Source organism: Piliocolobus tephrosceles, chromosome 3 (assembly GCF_002776525.5).
Source record: "Piliocolobus tephrosceles isolate RC106 chromosome 3, ASM277652v3, whole genome shotgun sequence".
Lineage (NCBI taxonomy): Eukaryota > Metazoa > Chordata > Mammalia > Primates > Cercopithecidae > Piliocolobus > Piliocolobus tephrosceles.
Window position 1 is genome coordinate 120,006,187 of NC_045436.1, and position 19,131 is coordinate 120,025,317.

The 19,131-nt window shown below is 34.1% G+C and overlaps 1 protein-coding gene and 1 pseudogene across 1 annotated transcript in view; both read left to right on the forward strand.

The window, feature by feature from the left end:
• Nucleotides 1–346: 346 nt before the first annotated feature.
• The window catches only part of LOC111529615 (UDP-glucuronosyltransferase 2A1), a 63,860-nt gene continuing 45,075 nt past the window's right edge, over nt 347–19,131 (forward strand). The window contains exons 1-3 of the mRNA XM_031935293.1: nt 347–409; nt 7,300–8,068; nt 16,213–16,842. Coding sequence (XP_031791153.1) covers nt 7,354–8,068; nt 16,213–16,842 — 1,345 coding nt within the window. The 5' untranslated portion in view covers nt 347–409; nt 7,300–7,353. The remainder of the gene's footprint in view (nt 410–7,299; nt 8,069–16,212; nt 16,843–19,131) is intronic.
• On the forward strand, nt 939–2,132 carry LOC111529616 (annotated as a pseudogene).

A 19,131-nucleotide genomic window follows, 5' to 3' on the forward strand; every position in this document is an offset into this window, starting at 1 on the left:
ATTTCTTTTCATAATAATAATAAAAATGTTTCATGCATTTGAGGGACATTAAATGCTCATACATATTTATAACAATCTCAAGATTACTAATTATTGTCAATCTTATTTTAGATATATCCTGACATACTTGGTTAGTGGGGGTGGGGGCAGAGATCATGAGAGTAAATGCAAAATTCAGCGCATATAGTTGCTAGGGAACCAATAGAAGGTTACACCTTTGACAAAAGGTTAATCTGCTTCACAGTGTAGTGGGTGGAAAACGTTAAGTATAAACGACTTTACGTAATCTTTATTCCATTTAAGATCATATTACTGATTATATTATCCTTATTCACCTAGGATTTATTTACATTCAGCTTCTTCCTTAATGTCAAATGAGTGCTGTTAAAGTTCCTTCAGGAAACTTCAGGTAAGAAACTAGAAAACTTCATGATAATCAATATAAAATGTATATTTAAATTTATTTTCCATTTTCTTCTTAAAGAAATATCAATCATTCAAAGGTTGGTTTAGCTTCTGGTTTGTTTCATTGCTTACCCATGAAAGCATTATTAGTTCTAATTTACAATTTGAGGGATTTTTCTCCCAGATTTTATACTTCAAAATAATTTTACAGATATTGAGGGAACTGTATGGACAGAGCAGTAAGTTGAGAGTTTTATCTAAGTGTGAACTCACAGTCCTCTTTAGGGGTTCTTCTCATGCCTCTTGTTCCTACCAGTGGAGAGTTGTTTGATCCTTCATTAGATGACACATAAAGTAACAAGTAAGAAACTTTATACTGACATATGGTGAAGACAAGGATAATGTAGACAAGTGACCACTGTGGTCTTTAAGACAACACATGAGGGGGCGACCTGTGGGCTGCGAGGAGGAGCCTTGCCTAACTTGCAGGCAGTGCATGGCAGACGGCAGCAGGAGAAGCGTTCGTGAGCAGGATGAATGCAGGCTCAGATCCTGTGGTCACTGTCTCGGCTGCGCGGACCTTCATAGGTTCCTTCAATGGTGCCTTAGCTACTGTTCCTGTCCAGGACCTGGGCTCCACTGTCATCAGAGAAGTCTTGAAGAGGGCCACTGTGGTTCCTAAAGATGTGTGTGAAGTCATCTTTGGACATGTTTTGGCAGCAGGCTGTGGGCAGAATCCTGTTAGACAAGCCAGTGTGAGTGCAGGAATTCCCTACTCTGTTCCAGCATGGAGCTGCCAGATGATCTGTGTGTCAGGTCTAAAAGCTGTGTGCCTTGCAGCCCAGTCAATAGGGATAGGAGACTCCAGCACTGTGGTTGTAGGAGGCATGGAAAATAGGAGCAAGGCTCCTCACTTGGCTCACTTGAGAACAGGAATAAAGATAGGTGAGATGCTGCTGACTGACAGTATACTCTGCGATGGTCTTACAGATGCATTTTACAACTGTCATATGGGTATTACAGCTGAAAACGTAGCCAAAAAATGGCAAGTGATTAGAGAAGATCAGGACGAGGTTGCAGTTCTGTCCCAGAATAGGACAGAGAATACACAGAAAGCTGGCCATTTTGACAAAGAGATTGTACTAGTTTTGGTGTCATCTAGAAAAGGTCTCATTGAAGTTAAAACAGATGAGTTTCCTCACCATGGGAGCAACATAGAAGCCATGTCCAAGCTAAAGCCTTACTTTCTTACCGATGGAACGGGAACCGTCACCCCAGCCAATGCTTCAGGAATAAATGATGGTGCTGCAGCTGTGGTTCTTATGAAGAAGTCAGAAGCTGATAAACATGGGCTTACACCTTTAGCACGGATAGTTTCCTGGTCCCAAGTGGGTGTGGAGCCTTCCATTATGGGAATAGGACCAATTCCAGCCACAACGCAAGCTGCTACAAAAGCAGGTTGGTCACTGGAGGATGTTGATATATTTGGAATCAATGAAGCCTTTGCAGCCCTCTCTGTTGTCATAGTTAAAGAACTTGGATTAAACCCAGAGAAGGTCAACACTGAAGTAGGGGCTATAGCCGTGGACCACCCTCTTGGAGCATCTGGCTGTCAAATTCTTGTGATCCTGTTACACCCACTGGAGAGAACGGGAGGAAGTTGTGGTGTTGCGGCCCTGTGCATTGGGAGTGGGATGGGAATAACAATGTGTGTTCAGAGAGGATGAATTGCTTAAGCTTTGAACAACCTCAATTTCTTTTTATACTTATAAAGTACTAGGTTGTTATATGTGAAATCAGAGGACCAAAACACAGATGGAAACCATTTCCTACATCACAAAAACCCAAGTTTACAACTTGTTTTACTTTAATGTGTAATACTTAACTCAAGGTACAAGACAATTGCATTTAACATTGTTATAAATAAAAGAGACACCAGATCAATAATAAAAAAAAAAGACAACACATGAATAACCGGATGTAAGATGTCATCCTCAGTGGGAATTTTATTTTCTTAATATTAATTAATAGATTTTTAAATATTTATTTTAAAATCTACTTTAAATATAAGTTTTATGCTATAAATCAAGTAAGTTTTATGCAAAATTAATTTTATTTATTAAAAAAAGAAAAACGATGGCTGGGCACGGTGGCTCACTCCTGTAATCCCAGCACTTTGGGAGGTGGATCACCTGCGGTCAGAAGTTCAAGACCAGGTGAAACCTGTGTCTACTACATATACAAACATTAGCCAGGCATGATGGTGGTCACCTGTAATCCCAGCTACTCAGGAGGCTGAGGCAGGAGAATAGCTCGAACCTGGGAGGCGGAGGATGCAGTGAGCCGAGATCATGCCCTTGCACTCTAGCTTGGACAACAGGAGTGAAACTTTGTCTCAAAAAAAAAAAAAAAAGACATAAAGTTTTTCTAAAGAAAATACTGCTGTAAAAAGTAATAACCAAGTAATAACCAATTGTGTTAATATTAATGACATGCTTACTCCTTTTGGGTGCAACTGTTAACCAGTAGAAGGCATGTGAGTTATCAGTGGCGAATCCTTACATGTCTGCAGCAACTTCAATTCTTGCCTCCTCAGAAGAAAGAATTTGATGAGGGGCATAAGGAAGAGAAGATGAGACTGACACGAGTCTTGGAAGAGACTCAAGTGGGCACCTGAAGTGCCCCATTTAACCTGATCCTAGGACTTTATAGGCTCGCCTCTTTTCCGTGATTCTTCCTTTAGCGTCGGCTGCCCACATGTACAGTGTCGTTCTTACCCTTGGGAAGTGAGCATGTACAGTCTGTTTAGGAAGTTGTATATATGCTCATCTGAGGCTTTCTTCCCTTTTTTGGTAAAGTGTCCCTGGATGGTCGCACTTCAACATTTTGCCTCTTAATGCACGTGCCCAGGAAGTCGTTCCTCTCTGGCATCTGCATTCAATTAATGCTTTAATGTTAACAGCTGTGGATCATAAAGAGCTTGTCTCTCCCAGGCACTGGCTGCAAAATTCTCATTTTTAGAGAGGCAGTGTGATAATCATCAAACTGTCACCTGACATTCCTAATGCCTATCTAATTACCTGTAACACAATTAAGCAAAGTATATATTTTATTATCATTATCTAAGATGAAAATATTTGAGTATGCTAACTTCTTCTGAAATATGTTAGTTTTTTTTCTCTGAACTCATGAGCATTCACAAATATTGTTATCATATTACACTTAGTTTATTTTTATTTTTAATTTTTATGTGTACATAGTATATATATGTATATTTTATGACATATTTGTGATGTTTTGATACAGGGATTAAAATGTATTTCTTTCAAAATTTTTCTGGCAAGGGCAGATTAGCTTTTCAGTGATTTTAAGATCAGAATAATTACAAACACAAATTCAGACCCACATTTTAGGCAAAATCTTTCTATTTAACAACCTCTTTATGCCTTTTGTTGTCAATATAACTTCATTTACTTTTCTATTAAATTTGAAAACACAAATCAATCTAAAATTTAACCTGACTAGTGTGAGAAATTTTTTTAATAGTGATCATATTTCTGGCTATTTATGCTGTATTAGCACATCACATGTATCACATGAATTTATGCATCTATTATGTAGTCCACAAAAATTAAAATAGAAAACATTTGAAAACACTAAAGTTCATCAGTGGCATAACATCAATTGCTTTTGTGCACACTGCTTGTCATGCACATCCAGGTACCTTGTACTTCAACACAAGTATCAAATATCATACCTTTCATGAAGACTTTCCTATCCTCCACCCTACCCTTAATTCCCCCAAAAAGCTGTAAGTAATCTCTATGGATCTCTGAAAACACTATACCTATGTCATTTCATATGAAGGCCCTTGTTAATTTCTCTAAGGAAGAGAAGAGAAGGGATTACATGAAAAAGATAATACATTTTAAACATCACTTTTACTCCAGGTAATATACTTGAGGCTTAATAAATACAATTGTATCTATTTAAATATATAGTTTTCTTATATGTTGTATTATTACATAATTTATGGTATTTATTGTATATTCATTTTTAATATATTAACAAATATTTGTATTTTATTTATATTCTCAAACTCAAGTTGTTTTTAATTTTCATTTTACATATGAGAAAATTTGGTCTAATAAATGTTAAACAGCACAATGTTAAGCTAGGATTCTTTGGCCTAATTTATTCTAAAATCTAAATTATGTTTATAATATCTTGTTTACTGTAATGTATTACAGTGATTTTTGTCACAGATATGTATGTATTTTTCTTATCTTTCACTGATAGACTATAAAAGTAATATGAGAAAGATCTCTTGGATTCCTCTTCTACCTAGTAGGTACTGCTGTGTGTGAATAATAGGTACCCAATAAACACATAGTGAAGCAGCTTAAGGTCACTGGAGCAGTCTCCCTGTCTGAGGTATTACTCAGAGGTCTTTGTCTTAGGACCAAGAAAATTAAGGTGCATGGACATCAAGGGTGAGGTTGGAGTGAAAGTCTAATAAGTGAAAGAGGAAAGTTCTCCACAGCAGAGAGGGGGACTGAGAGGATTGCCATTTCTCAGTTGAATGCAAAGACTTTTATAAGCAAGCCAATGGGGTGGGGTGTTTTTTATTTGCAAAGGTGTGAATTTCTCACAACTCCACCCACTCCCTCTTGTGTGCATGCACGCCCTGAGTTATTCCATATTATCCTGTTTCCTTACTGCGCATGTATCAGGAGATGGAATTTTCCATTGCAGACATGCCTGGTTCTGTGTAACTAATCTTATCTGTGCACATGCAAGCATGTCTTAGGCAAACCTCCCTGTGTAAGTTCTCTTATCTGAAGAGGATAGGAACAAAAAAGAAAAGGAACATGTTCACTGAAGCCCACAGTGTGTATATGTATATGTCTTTTGCTGGTTACAAAAGTCAAGGGTCTTTTACGGTCTACCTTGCCTCTTTATCTGTGCTTGAAGGTTGTGCAGCTTCAGGCTGCCCTTTTGTTAGAAAGAATTTTACCAAAGGACCTTGTTCTAACTATCTGCCTAACTGGTTTCTTGATTTCTCCTCTCTCAATAGTACTTGAATAAAATACCATATTTAGTTATCTAAAACTGGATCTGATTCCCAGCCAATAAATAAAATGAAGAAAATAACATCAGTGAATCATGACACCCTAGTGAATCATGACAATTATTTTAAAGTTTCTTGCCAAGTCACCATGAACCAGGCTGACACCAGGAAGGCAAAAATTTTGTGCACACCATAACATCTTCTGCAGAGAGCCTAGAATGGAAATACGTTCAAGGAATTTTATGATCACTCTGTTAAACTTTGAACAGTACTTTATAAAAGTAATTGTTTGAATGAAACAGTTGATGTTTTCACATAGATTATCTTTGGTGATGAGAGAGCTTAGAAGAGACGATTTTATGATATCACTAAGAATATAGTATTTATAATTTCAGAAGATTTATTAACACAAAAAAGATCACTCTGCTTATTCACAGGCACATGCATACAGACATAATATTTTCACAGAGATCGCTTTACTTAAATTACTTGATCCGATATTATCCAATGTGTGTTACGCAATTTTGTATTGTGTTATCTTGCTTTTGGAAGGCTGCTATTTATATGAATTCCTTAGTTGGTAAGGGGACATGATACATTTTGATGGGGCAATCTATCCCAGTGGTTAATACAATAGGCTGTGGGAGTTAGCGAGCCTTAAGACTGCTACCATTAGTTCCCATCTTTTATTTATTCTTATTTTAGGGGTTCAAGTGCAGTTGTGCTGTCTGGGTACATTGTGTAGAGGTGAAATATGAGGTTTTAGTGTACCCATCACCCAAGTAGTGTACACTGTATTTCCATTGTACCCAATAAGTAGTATTTTCTTATTTTGCTGTAGGAACATGGCAAGTTATTCAATCTCTTTGGGCAGTGGTTTCTTTTTCTTTGATGTGGGAATAATGATATAAGATCTGTAATTGGATCTTTTTTAAAATAAGCAAGAAATGAAATTAACGTGTTAAAGGGTTTGCATAATGTCTGACATACAACGAGGACTTAATAAACCCTAGCAATTATTGAAAGGTGAGTCTAGATGTCAAGTAGCTGTTTTTCATGCAGGCTAGATAGCTTTTGAGCAGCACTTTTGGTAGATGTATGCTTCACTTAGTAATTCTCTTTAAATAGCTCCTATTCACTAGTAACATAACCTATAATCTCTTGCACATATTTTATTTTATTCATTTATTTATAATATTTACTTGGTGATTAACATAAACTATTTTTGTAAACATGTTACTAAAGTAGTTATAAATATACTATGTGTTATACATATTATTTATAAGTATTATTTGAATTTATAAATATTTGAATTTATAAATATTTATAGTAATATATATTTATAAATATTATTTGACATAATGTTATATATTATAACTATTATTATAATGTCTAATTGTGACAAATGAAATTATATTAATGCATTGAAAATTTTAAAACTTACAGCATCAACAACTTTAAATTTCTGAATGAGTTTTGGTCCCAACTGAGGTTTCAGTATCTAGACCTGAATGTAGAGTTGAGATATACAGAATCTTTATCTAATTTAATTGTAAAAAATTAACAATTATGAAACACACAAAAAAGGGTTGGAAGATTAAGTTCAAAAGGAGGATTAGACAGCAGGAATCATAACTAAAACATTAAAATTAAAGCAACAGGTTGAGAAAAAAGACACATTACCCATACATCTGTAAATACCCTAAAATATGGAGCTACTATGACTAGTATCACTTTGTAGACAGAAGTGTTTTAAGGGTATTAATGGTTTGCCTCAAAACTGAGAAATCCTTTTATCTTTCCTTTTCTTTTTCCTTTAAAAGCAGAGAAAAACATTTGCTTCACATCTCATCAAATCTTCTGCATCAAGCCACACCATGTTAAACAACCTTCTCCTGTTCTCCCTTCAGATAAGTCTCATAGGAACCACTCTTGGTGGCAATGTTTTGATTTGGCCAATGGAAGGTAGTCATTGGCTAAATGTTAAGATAATTATAGATGAGCTCATTAAAAAAGAGCATAATGTGACTGTCCTAGTTGCCTCGGGTGCACTTTTCATCACACCAACCACTAACTCATCTCTGACATTTGAAATATATAAGGTGCCCTTTGGCAAAGAAAGAATAGAAGGAGTAATCAACGACTTCGTTTTGACATGGCTGGAAAATAGACCATCTCCTTCAACCATTTGGAGATTCTATCAGAAGATGGCCAAAGTAATCAAGGACTTCCACATAGTATCTCAGGAGATCTGTGATGGTGTTCTTAAAAACCAACAGCTGATGGAAAAGCTAAAGAAAAGCAAGTTTGAAGTCCTGGTGTCAGATCCAGTATTTCCTTGTGGCGATATAGTAGCTTTAAAACTTGGAATTCCATTTATGTACTCCTTGAGGTTTTCTCCAGCCTCAACAGTGGAAAAGCACTGTGGGAAGGTACCATACCCACCTTCCTATGTTCCTGCTGTTTTATCAGAACTCACCGACCAAATGTCTTTCACTGACAGAGTAAGAAATTTTATCTCCTACCACCTACAGGACTACATGTTTGAAACTCTTTGGAAATCATGGGATTCATACTATAGTAAAGCTTTAGGTATGTAACAAATTTTGTTTCTATTACTTGAATTTGAAAAAACAGAACTTTGTGGAGCCCCTTCTTTATTTCTCTGTGTCTACTCTTTTTTAATTCCAAGTATTGATATACTATGTATTACTATCACTTGATAGCACAAAAGAAGATAAAAGACATTGTACTTCAGAAGCACAATGTGTTGTTTTCTAATTGCATGGACTTAAAGATATCAATTCAGTTCTTTTATGGGTAAAATATAGTGACAAATGCTTTAGTCTAAAAGTCAGACTGTATCTCATGTAGATATTATGCTCAAAATAGAAATTGCCTAGAAACTGCAGGGATGTGTGGAGAAAGCCAGAAAATGTCAAACTTTCCACAAGCTTATTATTAATACAGACATTATTATGCATGTTTAAGAACATACATATATGTTGATAATCTCTGATCATCATTTAATAAATATTAAGGCTCATAAAGAAAATACATTAAGGCTTTATCACCTTTAATTGTAAGGTGTGAACTAAAACCATTGATCTGGATGATTTATCCATGCTAAGCTTATTTAACTTGCTGAAGTGTGATATGGTGTTTACCTGATAAATAAAAATGTAATCAATGGTACTAGCATCAAAAAGCCTATATTGATTATGTTGATATATTTATGCACATATTTGTCTAAAAATCAAACAGGCTTTGTCCATTTTTTTGCTTTTGAATTTTATCATTTATTCTTCATTAATTATAGATTTCTTACTCTTTACTAAGCACTCTTTTAGATAGGAAGACTGAAATAAAGTCCATCTGTTCAAGGATTTCACAAACAAATCAGACATTAAAAGGAATATTTATTATGTGAATTACATAAATATGGAAATATGTACCAAATACAAAATGTAGAGGAGGTAGGTATTATGTTGACAGACAGAGTGTGTTATTCTGAAAAACTTCAGAGTTCAGGTGATGCATAAGGATACTTTAAAATACTGAATGTGAGTTTTCCTGCAAGGTAAGAACGGGGAGGGAAAAAGCATGCTCAAAGTTGAAGACAAAACAGCCCAGGGGCTATGGATATTTCTGATAATTTAGTATTGCTGAAGGTTCAAGTGTAAGGTAGGGAGGCCTGGGGGAAGATGCTAATGACGTTGGAACCACAAGAATGAGTGAATTAATTCAATGAATATTTCAAAGTCTCCTGTACATCATTCTGAAAACATCTTAATCTAATAAGCAATTGAGAACCATCTAAAGGGAAATATTATGACCTGATTTTCATTTTATGTAAAACACTTGGACAGATGTGGCAGTAGTGTTGAGAGATGTGAGACTAGACTAAGTTATCACTCTAGGAAAGATGTGGTAAGAGCCTGCCCTACACAAGTGGCTGATAAATGGAGGAAAATAGTGCAGTATGAGACTACATAGCAACACAATTAGGAGAGCAGGAGCTTACAGGCAACATCCAGCAGTGTGTGGCTTTGAAAAGTAATTCAGTCTCCTTGCACCTGAACCTCATTTATGTCATCTCTGACAGGGCTACTAAAAGGACTAAATTTACATCTGAAAGGATTTAGAATGGTGTGGCCCAATCAGTCGTGACAGTGAATATGGGAGAATAAAAATTAATACTGTATTGAATTTTGGACATGTTGTGTATGTGATACTTTGGGGAATATTTAGCAAAATCCAGTAAGTAGCTGGATATATGGGGTGAGATCTCAGAGGTAATTTCACGGGTTAGATATTTAAGTGTCATCTAAATAAAGATGACACATGTGTAATTTTATCTCTCTTATGGTAATCTAGTTTCTATGTTTTCTGCTATCTTATTACATGCAGGTCACCTGCTATTTTTCTGCTTTCATACATAACATATTTCTGAAATTGTCAACCATCAAAAGATTTGAACTCAAGCAATGCATTTACATATTCTAAACATGATTTTCTTCCCAGTCAGGTAAAATTATTTCACAATACACAGTTGCAGCTGATACTTTGTATGTAGGGTTAAGTATTATATATTTAATGTTTACTTTGCTTTCTTGCTAAACCTTACAAATGCAGACATAAACCCAATGATAATCAGATAGAGGAGGAATGTTTTCCAAATTTGATAAGTTATATTTCTCTAAGATTTTTTATCTTATTGATACATAATAGATGCACATATTTTGGGGGTACATGTGTTATTTTGATACATATAATATGTAAAGATCAAATGAGGATAATTGGGATATCTGTCACCTTAAATATCCATCTTTTCTTGATAACAGGAACATTCAAATTATCATATAGCAATTTTGAAATGTACAACAGATTGCTAACTGTAGTCACCCTACTGGTCTATCCAAGACTGGGCTCAACTGTCTATTTGTACCCATTAATCAACCTCTCTTCATCCTCCCTCTCCTTACTCTTCCTAGATGTTATTAAGTTCTGAGGCTGTAGCTTCTCATTAGTAACATTGGCATATTAATTTATGTGCATTCATTTATTGATAACAAAGTAATAATGCACAGACTGTAGAGACTGTAATGTTTGCTAAGCAGAGCTTGTAAGGCCTAGAGATGGTTACTAGCTAATGAATGAACATCCTAAATGCTATTAAAAATAATTTAAAGATGACAAAGTGTACTAGGTAAAACCGTGGGTTGCATGAATGTTGGCAAAAGAAGAAAGTGAGATTTCTGTGTAGTGATACTTACTGACACATTAGCTTCTTTTCTACAGACCTCTGTTCTAAAATAACTATAAAGTTGATCTATATCAATCAAAATAAATATGTATAAGTTAGCATGTGAATGAAGATGTGAGATACTACAGCCATGTGAATGATTATTATCAAAAGCTGGTGAGCCAGTTGTAATTAACACCGATAGCAAAAGTCATCATCTCCTCTGGGTGTGGCCTAGGATTGGCCTAAAATTCAAAAACAGATCTTTATCTCTTGGAAAGTAAAAGAAAAGCTAGTTATTATATTATTCAGAGAATACAAACCTTGCTACGATGATTATAGATGAACCTTCAAGTGTCCTATAGAGATAAAAGTGAATGGGAAACATCTTATGGCTGAAACTAGATCTTAAAAGAGAGAGGAGAAAAAAATTGAAGTTTTATGAAGTAATGAAACTGTCAAGATGGCAAAATCTCCTTCATATCCTCAAGAATGTGTAAACTAAAAGGGACATCGGAGTAAGTGCAGCATCTCAGTTCAGGTAAGAGCCGAATGTACATAGACAGTCTCTTGGTCACAATTTATGTTTGTATTTTCAATCCTACCACTTCAGTTTTGTCAACTGCTCATCATCAACCTTGGAATTCTAATTCTCATGATTACTAATCTCTTTATTTGTGAAGTTATCTGACAGTTTACTTTACCTAGGCTGGCAGTCTCAGAATCACATGTTCCATTTTATTTTGCCTGTAAGTTAATACTGGTAATAAAAGCACACTATTCTTTCAGTCTTAATACATGAGGCTAATCTTTCTTAACAATTTGTTCAGAGGAACATAATGCAGATTTCTAAGGATGTTCTTATCCTCTGATTTTGATATATCATGTTTCTGATCAAATTACCCTCTTTTGACTTAGAATGACTACTTAAGTTTGCCTTTATTAAAACACAATATTCTTACTGATGCCAGGAACATAAACAGTCATATTTAAAAGACCAGGTAAGAAGTATTGACATGATAGAGTAACTTATTTCTGTGCAAGACTTTGTGGATGTAGAGTGAGAAAGGAGAATGATAAATGGAACTGACTTGTAAAAATAACTCCTTTCCAATTTGTAATTTGAATTGATGCTCCACATTTACTTAAAATTCTTTAATCAAATCATTGTAACAAATGTATATCCTCTCAGACCTCGAACAGTCTCACCTGAGTAAATAAATAGAACAAGTCCATAAGTTTACTTCTCTGCAGTGGAATGCAATAAGAAGCTCAGTGTGAGTCCTTAATCTCTGATAATTGGTAGAAATTAGATATTTATAATGTAAAATTACTCATTTTATTTCAGATCATGGGCATTTAGCTCAAACAGATGGATATCATAATAGTGATAGCAGTATATATTAATATCTTTCTATGCACCAGCCACTGGGATAAGTGATTTACGTATATTTTCTCTCAATCCTTGAACTATTGCACTTCATTGCAAGAAAAAAAGTAGTAACACAGAAAAGAATATTGAGACTTGGAAATATCAAACATGTTAAAATTATGAGAAAATAGTATTCAAATGAAAAGCTTTCTCATATCAAAGCTTCGATGTCATATTTCCTAATTCTAGAAATTGTTTTTTCTTCTTTTTAAATTTCAGGTGCAAATCTATCAACTGTTCAGAATATTTTAGGTTAAATTTTTCTTGGACACTTTTCTTCTTTTCAATGTGTTTAGCTTTTGAAATGTGCTATTCTATTTCTTGCCTATTTTTGATTTGTTGAATGAACATAATTGGGCCATTGTATCACTAAGTAACTTACTATTCATTAAGGGGTAGGTCATTATGTGATTCTGTTGTCTAGGGAGGGTTGTCTAGGGATATATTTTTGGCTTTAAGAGAGCTTTATAAGCGACTTCTAATTTAAAGGAAGGAACAGTTTCCACAGTTTCTAATGTATACATTGAAAAATTTTTTGAATTTTTATGCATTTTTAAAAATGGAACCAGGTAAATTTCATTTTCGCTTTTATTTAAAAAAAAAACAACAACAACAAAAAAAAAAACACCAAAACTGGGGCACACTTTAAGGGGAGAAAAATGTAACATTTTTTGTCACTAAAAATACTTATAATCCATAAGCATTGCATATTGTTACCAACAGCACTTTACCCTTTGACCACTGTAAAAGCAAGGTTTTTTTGTGAATAATCTCTCTATATTAGGTATATAACATGTAAAAAAACATAACATTAGGTATGAATAATTAGGTGAGTAATCTCTAAGATGAATGCCATCTATAATAACAGACTTTTTTGCAAGTCTATTAAATAAGAAATCTAGATTTTCAAAAAGAATGATCATAGTATCTAGATCTTTGCATGAACTCCGGACTCCCTGAGCATGAGTAATTAATATAAAATAAAGTGCTAGAAATGAAACATGAAATGTGTATACTTCCATGATTCTTGATTTTCAGCAGTAATTTTAAAGAAGAAAAAATGCACTGGAATCTTTTCCTGTAGAATAATACATTTCTACTTAAGTCTTCCTTTTATTTCTTTTTCTCTTTCTTACTAATTATTCCTTTGCTTTCATCTCTCCTTCCTTTTTCCCGTTATTCTTCTTCTGTTTTAATTTACAGAATTTCTGTTTGATTAATCTTGATTGGTTAGACTCTTTGAAAAACCCTCTAGTATCATTCCCTTTTCTGCAATGACCCATAAGCTGAATGATAGTCACAGGCATTACATTGGAGATGTAATTGACATTGGGACATTGGAAATTCTTGGAGATAGTGATCACTCTATCTTTTTGCTCCCACTCATGAAAGGATATTAGAACAAAAGGAAATATGGAAGTTATAATTTGTGTGGATATAATCTTGAGTTTTATATGCCTATATTTCTTAAAATAAGTAATTTGTAAACTTTGGTACTCTTTGCATTGTTAATAACCTGTCACTTGTGGTCTGCCGAAAGACTGAGGGGAAACTTTCAGTGTTTGAGAAATTCTGCACCAAACCCTAGATTCTCCAGTCTGTCACTGTAGGAGGAGAGAAAGAGTAGAGAAGGGTCAAGTTAATGAGATCTGATTTATTTGATTATTTAAAAAATAAGATTCTTTCCCTAAAACATCATGGGTAGCTATCACTTATGGAACCCAGGTGCTGTTCTGAATAATTTGCCTGCATTGTGTCACACCATACCCAAAACTATAGGAAATAGGTGCCATTGTTCTCATCATTTGGTAAATGAGGAGGCTAAGTAACTTGCCTAGTTACAATTCAGAAAGTGGTGAATCATTTGATATTAGACTCCACTCTGAGGTAAAAAGCAAAGTGCTAGAATATACTCAGTTTCTGTTTAGCAAAACAAAGCAAAACTAAAAGTACATCTAAATTTAAGCTTTTAGAGAATTAGGTAACTAAAAATCAAGAAACTCAAATAAAACTGAATCACTCATACCCAAAACAGTATAAAAGCTGGTTTCCAGGCTTTTTTGGCCTTGGGGAGACAATGAAAAAAGAGCTAGCAGAGTTGAATCCTAGCCATCAAGTGCAATGTTCTGGGAGCACTTAGGAAGAGAAGACTTTCAGGCAAGGGCACGTCTTTAGTGGAAAAAATTTTCATACCAGAATGTTGTTTTGAGGATTATCAATTCAGGCTAATGGCATTATATACATTTTACTAAATAAAATGTTGTTTTAAGGATAATCAATTCAAATTAAAAGCATTATATACATTTTATTGTTCTTCACTAAATTAGATAAATATTTTATTGCTCTGTAGACATTACTTAAAAGTGGAAGCTGACTAAAATCATTTTCCCCTTACTCTCGGTAATTTAGGGATATCTGTATGTATTGAGATTTTGAAGCATATTTTGATAAGCTTTTATGTGCTGTTGTAGCTACATTTGTGAGTAATCCCTAATTAATTATACTATTTTCCTTACATGTAACTCAATATTTGAACAAATCTAAGTATTTTCTAGGTAGAAAAATTTTCATGTTTTCTATAATGTTGTGTTTTCTTTACTTTTTATTGAAAGTTTGACAGCAGCAGATTTCTTTATGAAGATTTTTAATCCCCTTTTCCTGGGCTTATTTTGAAGATCATTAAGATTATTTACACTCTTCTCTGGCTGCCTTGTTTCAAAATCTAATTATTTTTTAAGGCACTGTCACTATACTCAAATTGAGGTTTACTCTTGAAAGGACATAAATGCAAAAATTCTAAAACCATGACTTCTCTCTCGTCTTTCCTGTTCTCTGCCTTCCTGGTTCTTTTGTTATTCAAGGGCCTAAAATTACAAAATTTAAGGGCAACTGAGTATAAATTTAAAATACATCACTTATTTTCTAATCTTAATTTTTGATTTTTATCCTTTTAATCACTTTATTTGTTCTTATTTCTCTTTTTAATGGTGGCCTTTAACAATTTCAAAAAAGTGTTCTTATGTAATTGCTACTGTTCAGTTTGGAATTCACTAAGAATTACAACACTATATTCATATCTGATATTGCTATATGCAAGTCTAGCCAGTCATTCTGTAGGTGGCCCATGGATTTCCTAATCAATCTTTAGACAAATTTATTAAACCTCTAACATTACTAAACCCTTGCTCTGTACCAAGAAGACGGAAAAGTAGCTTTACAGATACTATTGTTAATCCACAAAGTAATACAACAGATTAATGTCATTACCTCTCATTTTTCTTTGAGAAAACTTAGAATGGGAGGGTCTCGATAATTCCCTGAGGTCAGAAATCTTATAAAAGGACAATATTTGAATCTGAGTCTGTTGAACTCCAGTGTCTACCTAACTTCTCTAAATAACAAAGTCTGTGCTTCTTTGGAGTACCAGGCCATACCTTCTTCATTTGTGTCATATGGAAGAAACTGAAAAATTCCCTGTGACAAAGGCATAGGAGACAATGATCAGTTGGCTTTATGGAGAAGAAAGCTATTCTATATCAAATGCATAGTATTTTACTCTGTAATCCATATAATCTAAAACACCTTGAAATGTATGAGCAAACTTCCTCTGAGAGAAAGTTGTTTAATCAATTTTGCGAAAAATGTATTATATTAAAGATGTATTTTATAAATCATAGTTATTATCCCAGAATATACAGATTGTAGGTTTATAACACCCCTGCTTCCTTTTCTTTAAAAAAAAACAGATTTTATTTCTGTTATTGAAATAATTATATTAGTGCATATAGGAATTTGAATTATAATATATTTTAATCTAAAGATCAGTTGACCCATTACTGAATGTAACCATCGCATTAAATATTATTTTATTTAAAAATTGACCTAAATGTACTTTGAAGTTTTTTTGTTTGTTTTGTTTTTTTACATCTTGAAGGACCTACAGTAGGATGGTTTCCATAATGGATTTCACCATGACTAAGAAGTTTGTCCAGATGCTGGTTTTTAACTTGACTCTGACTGAAATTGTTCTAAGTGGGAATGTGTTAATTTGGCCTACAGATGGTAGCCATTGGTTAAATATTAAGATTATTCTAGAAGAGTTGATTCAAAGAAATCACAATGTGACGGTACTGGCTTCATCAGCAACTCTATTCATCAACTCCAATCCTGATTCTCCTGTGAATTTTGAAGTGATACCTGTTTCCTACAAGAAGAGCGATATAGATTCCTTAATTGAGCATATGATAATGCTGTGGATTGACCAGAGACCAACTCCTCTCACAATATGGACTTTCTACAAAGAACTAGGAAACCTTCTAGACACTTTCTTTCAAATTAATATACAAATCTGTGACGGTGTACTAAACAACCCCAAGTTAATGGCCAGACTTCAGAAAGGTGGTTTTGATGTGTTAGTAGCAGACCCAGTAACAGTCTGTGGTGATCTCATTGCTCTGAAATTAGGAATTCCATTTGTGTACACATTGAGGTTCTCTCCAGCATCAACAGTGGAGAGACACTGTGGGAAAATCCCAGCACCTGTCTCCTATGTACCGGCAGCCTTGTCAGAGCTCACTGACCAGATGACTTTTGGTGAAAGGATTAAAAATATCATATCTTATTTACTGCAAGACTATATATTTCAGTCCTACTGGGGAGAATGGAATTCATACTATAGCAAAATTTTAGGTAAGTCTAAAATTTTCTCTTTTTAATGACTCCACATCCCTTATTTGTGCTTATTGTTGTACGGCAAAAGATTTCCATTCCACTGCATATGCTGAGCTTAAGATAATGGACTTCTAATATCTCTGTACAAACAACTCCCTGATTATTCTCTTTGAACAAATCCTTAAAAATGAAGTGGTGGATTTAATATGTATGCTATTATCTTTTAATGCAAACAACTTTGTGTCTATTTAGGTAATAGCCTTTCAATGTATAAATCAATTTCAAAATATAAATGAAAGTGCCTGTAGTAGGATACATGATAAAACTACTCAAAAATACCCTGGCAAATATTTTCGAGGTGATGCATGACTTTGTCCTTCATTATTTTCTTTGTCTACAGAAAGCTTTGAAAAGCATAGAATCAGGCAATAGAAAACCAGAGTTTACACTCTACTCTAGTTCTCACTATCTGTCTTTACACTTCTCTGGGTACTTGGGCACCATCTCTCAAATTAACTTCTCTCTATCCTGTGGCCAGCCTCACATTTCCTTTCATGAAGCATTCTTTATGAGAATCAAGCACAATGATATTAACCATCAAGGCCAGTCCTGATTGGTTGTTTATATTACTTATTTTCCCTGACTTTTATGAGCCTCCCTTTATATTTTTATTTCCTTCTCTCTTGAATGGTTTTGCCTCCAGATCTCTTAGTACTTGGGACACTAATTAATAGCAGGAATTAAAAGATGATGCTACCACTGGTACTTTCTTACAGAGGTAATGTGAAAGACTTTTTACATACCTTTTGACTTTCCTTTCTTTCTCCTTCACTCCCCTTGGTCCTTCCTTTTTTCCTTCTTTCCTTCCTTCGTTCCTTTCTTCATTCCTTCCTTCCTTCCTGCCTGCCTTCCTGCCTTCCATTTTTACTTTTCTTAGTTCATTCTCTCTCGTTTTCTTTGTGTAAAAAAAGTATTTGCTGAATGCCAACCTAGTTCCCACAACTTGGTTAAGTGGTAGGAATACAACAATAAGCAAAACAGATCAAATTATCTACTCTATCTCATGGAACTTACATTCTAATGAGAGGAGACAACCCATAAATAAAATAAATATATCAAATATGTGGCTGTTAGCCTGTCATATATGCTATGTAATAAAGTAAGAAGAACAGATAGTTCTTAGAGTGAAGTTGCATATTTAAATAGAGCAGGCAGATAAAATACCAAATGAAAGAATGACATCAGGCCAAAGACCTGAGAGAAGTGAAGAAAGCCTTTTAGGAGTAGGTAAGAACAAGTACAAAGACCTGTGGCAAGCCATACACACAAGAATGCTCATCAACTCACTTGACCTTACTCTCATCTTTCACAAGTGGTATTTGTGTGTATCTTTTTTCCCCTCTTGATATTGCAAAACTCTTGCAATAATTTTTTATCAAAAACTTTTCAACTTTTTCATAGAATTTGTCTAGAGGAAAGATATTAAATATACCACATAAAAAACATATGCAAGGTAAATAAAATTTCAGTTTATTTTTGAAGATGAGGTAATTAAAATTTTATAATTCTGTGTTTTTAAAGTTCCTTTAAGGCATAATTTAACCAGATTTCCCCCCCTTTTTTTTTCTGGCTTTCAAATTTTATATGCCTTCAAACCACATTTTTCTTTTAATTTAGGTATATGATTCACATGAATATGTTTCAAGATATTTGAAATGTGTTCTATGATAATTGTCACTAGCCAGGTAAGTATTGGATAGTGATTATTATAGTTACTGAATGAGTTAACAATATATACACCTTAAATAAGGGACATACAAAAAGTAAGAAGGTGAAAGGTCCTGAAAAATGCATGTGGCTTCAGGTTCTGATTCCACTTGCTAACTGTGATCTTAGACAAGTAGCTGAAATTTTTGAGTCACAGTGCTTTCTCTTCTTTAAAATAGGGTTAAAAATTTCAGTATACTCATTAGGAGGATCATATGGCATCATGTGTGACTATTCCATATCAATTATAAAGAATTATATTATATTAAATATTATTTACACCAAACTACTTAGGAAGCCTGCAATGATAAAACCCTAGTTACATTACCATGGGGCTCTGTAAATGGAAAGTAGCCAAAAAAATCTGCAAAAAATAAATGGTTTCTGGTATGTACTAAACCTTCCTTCTCAAAGGAAGCCATAAAAAATTAGATAAATGTGAAAAAGACTTTGTAAAACAGCAAGTTCCCAACTTCTCACCTTTATAGAATAATAATCTAGGTTCAGAAATTCTATCATTTCAGAAATTAAATATCCTAT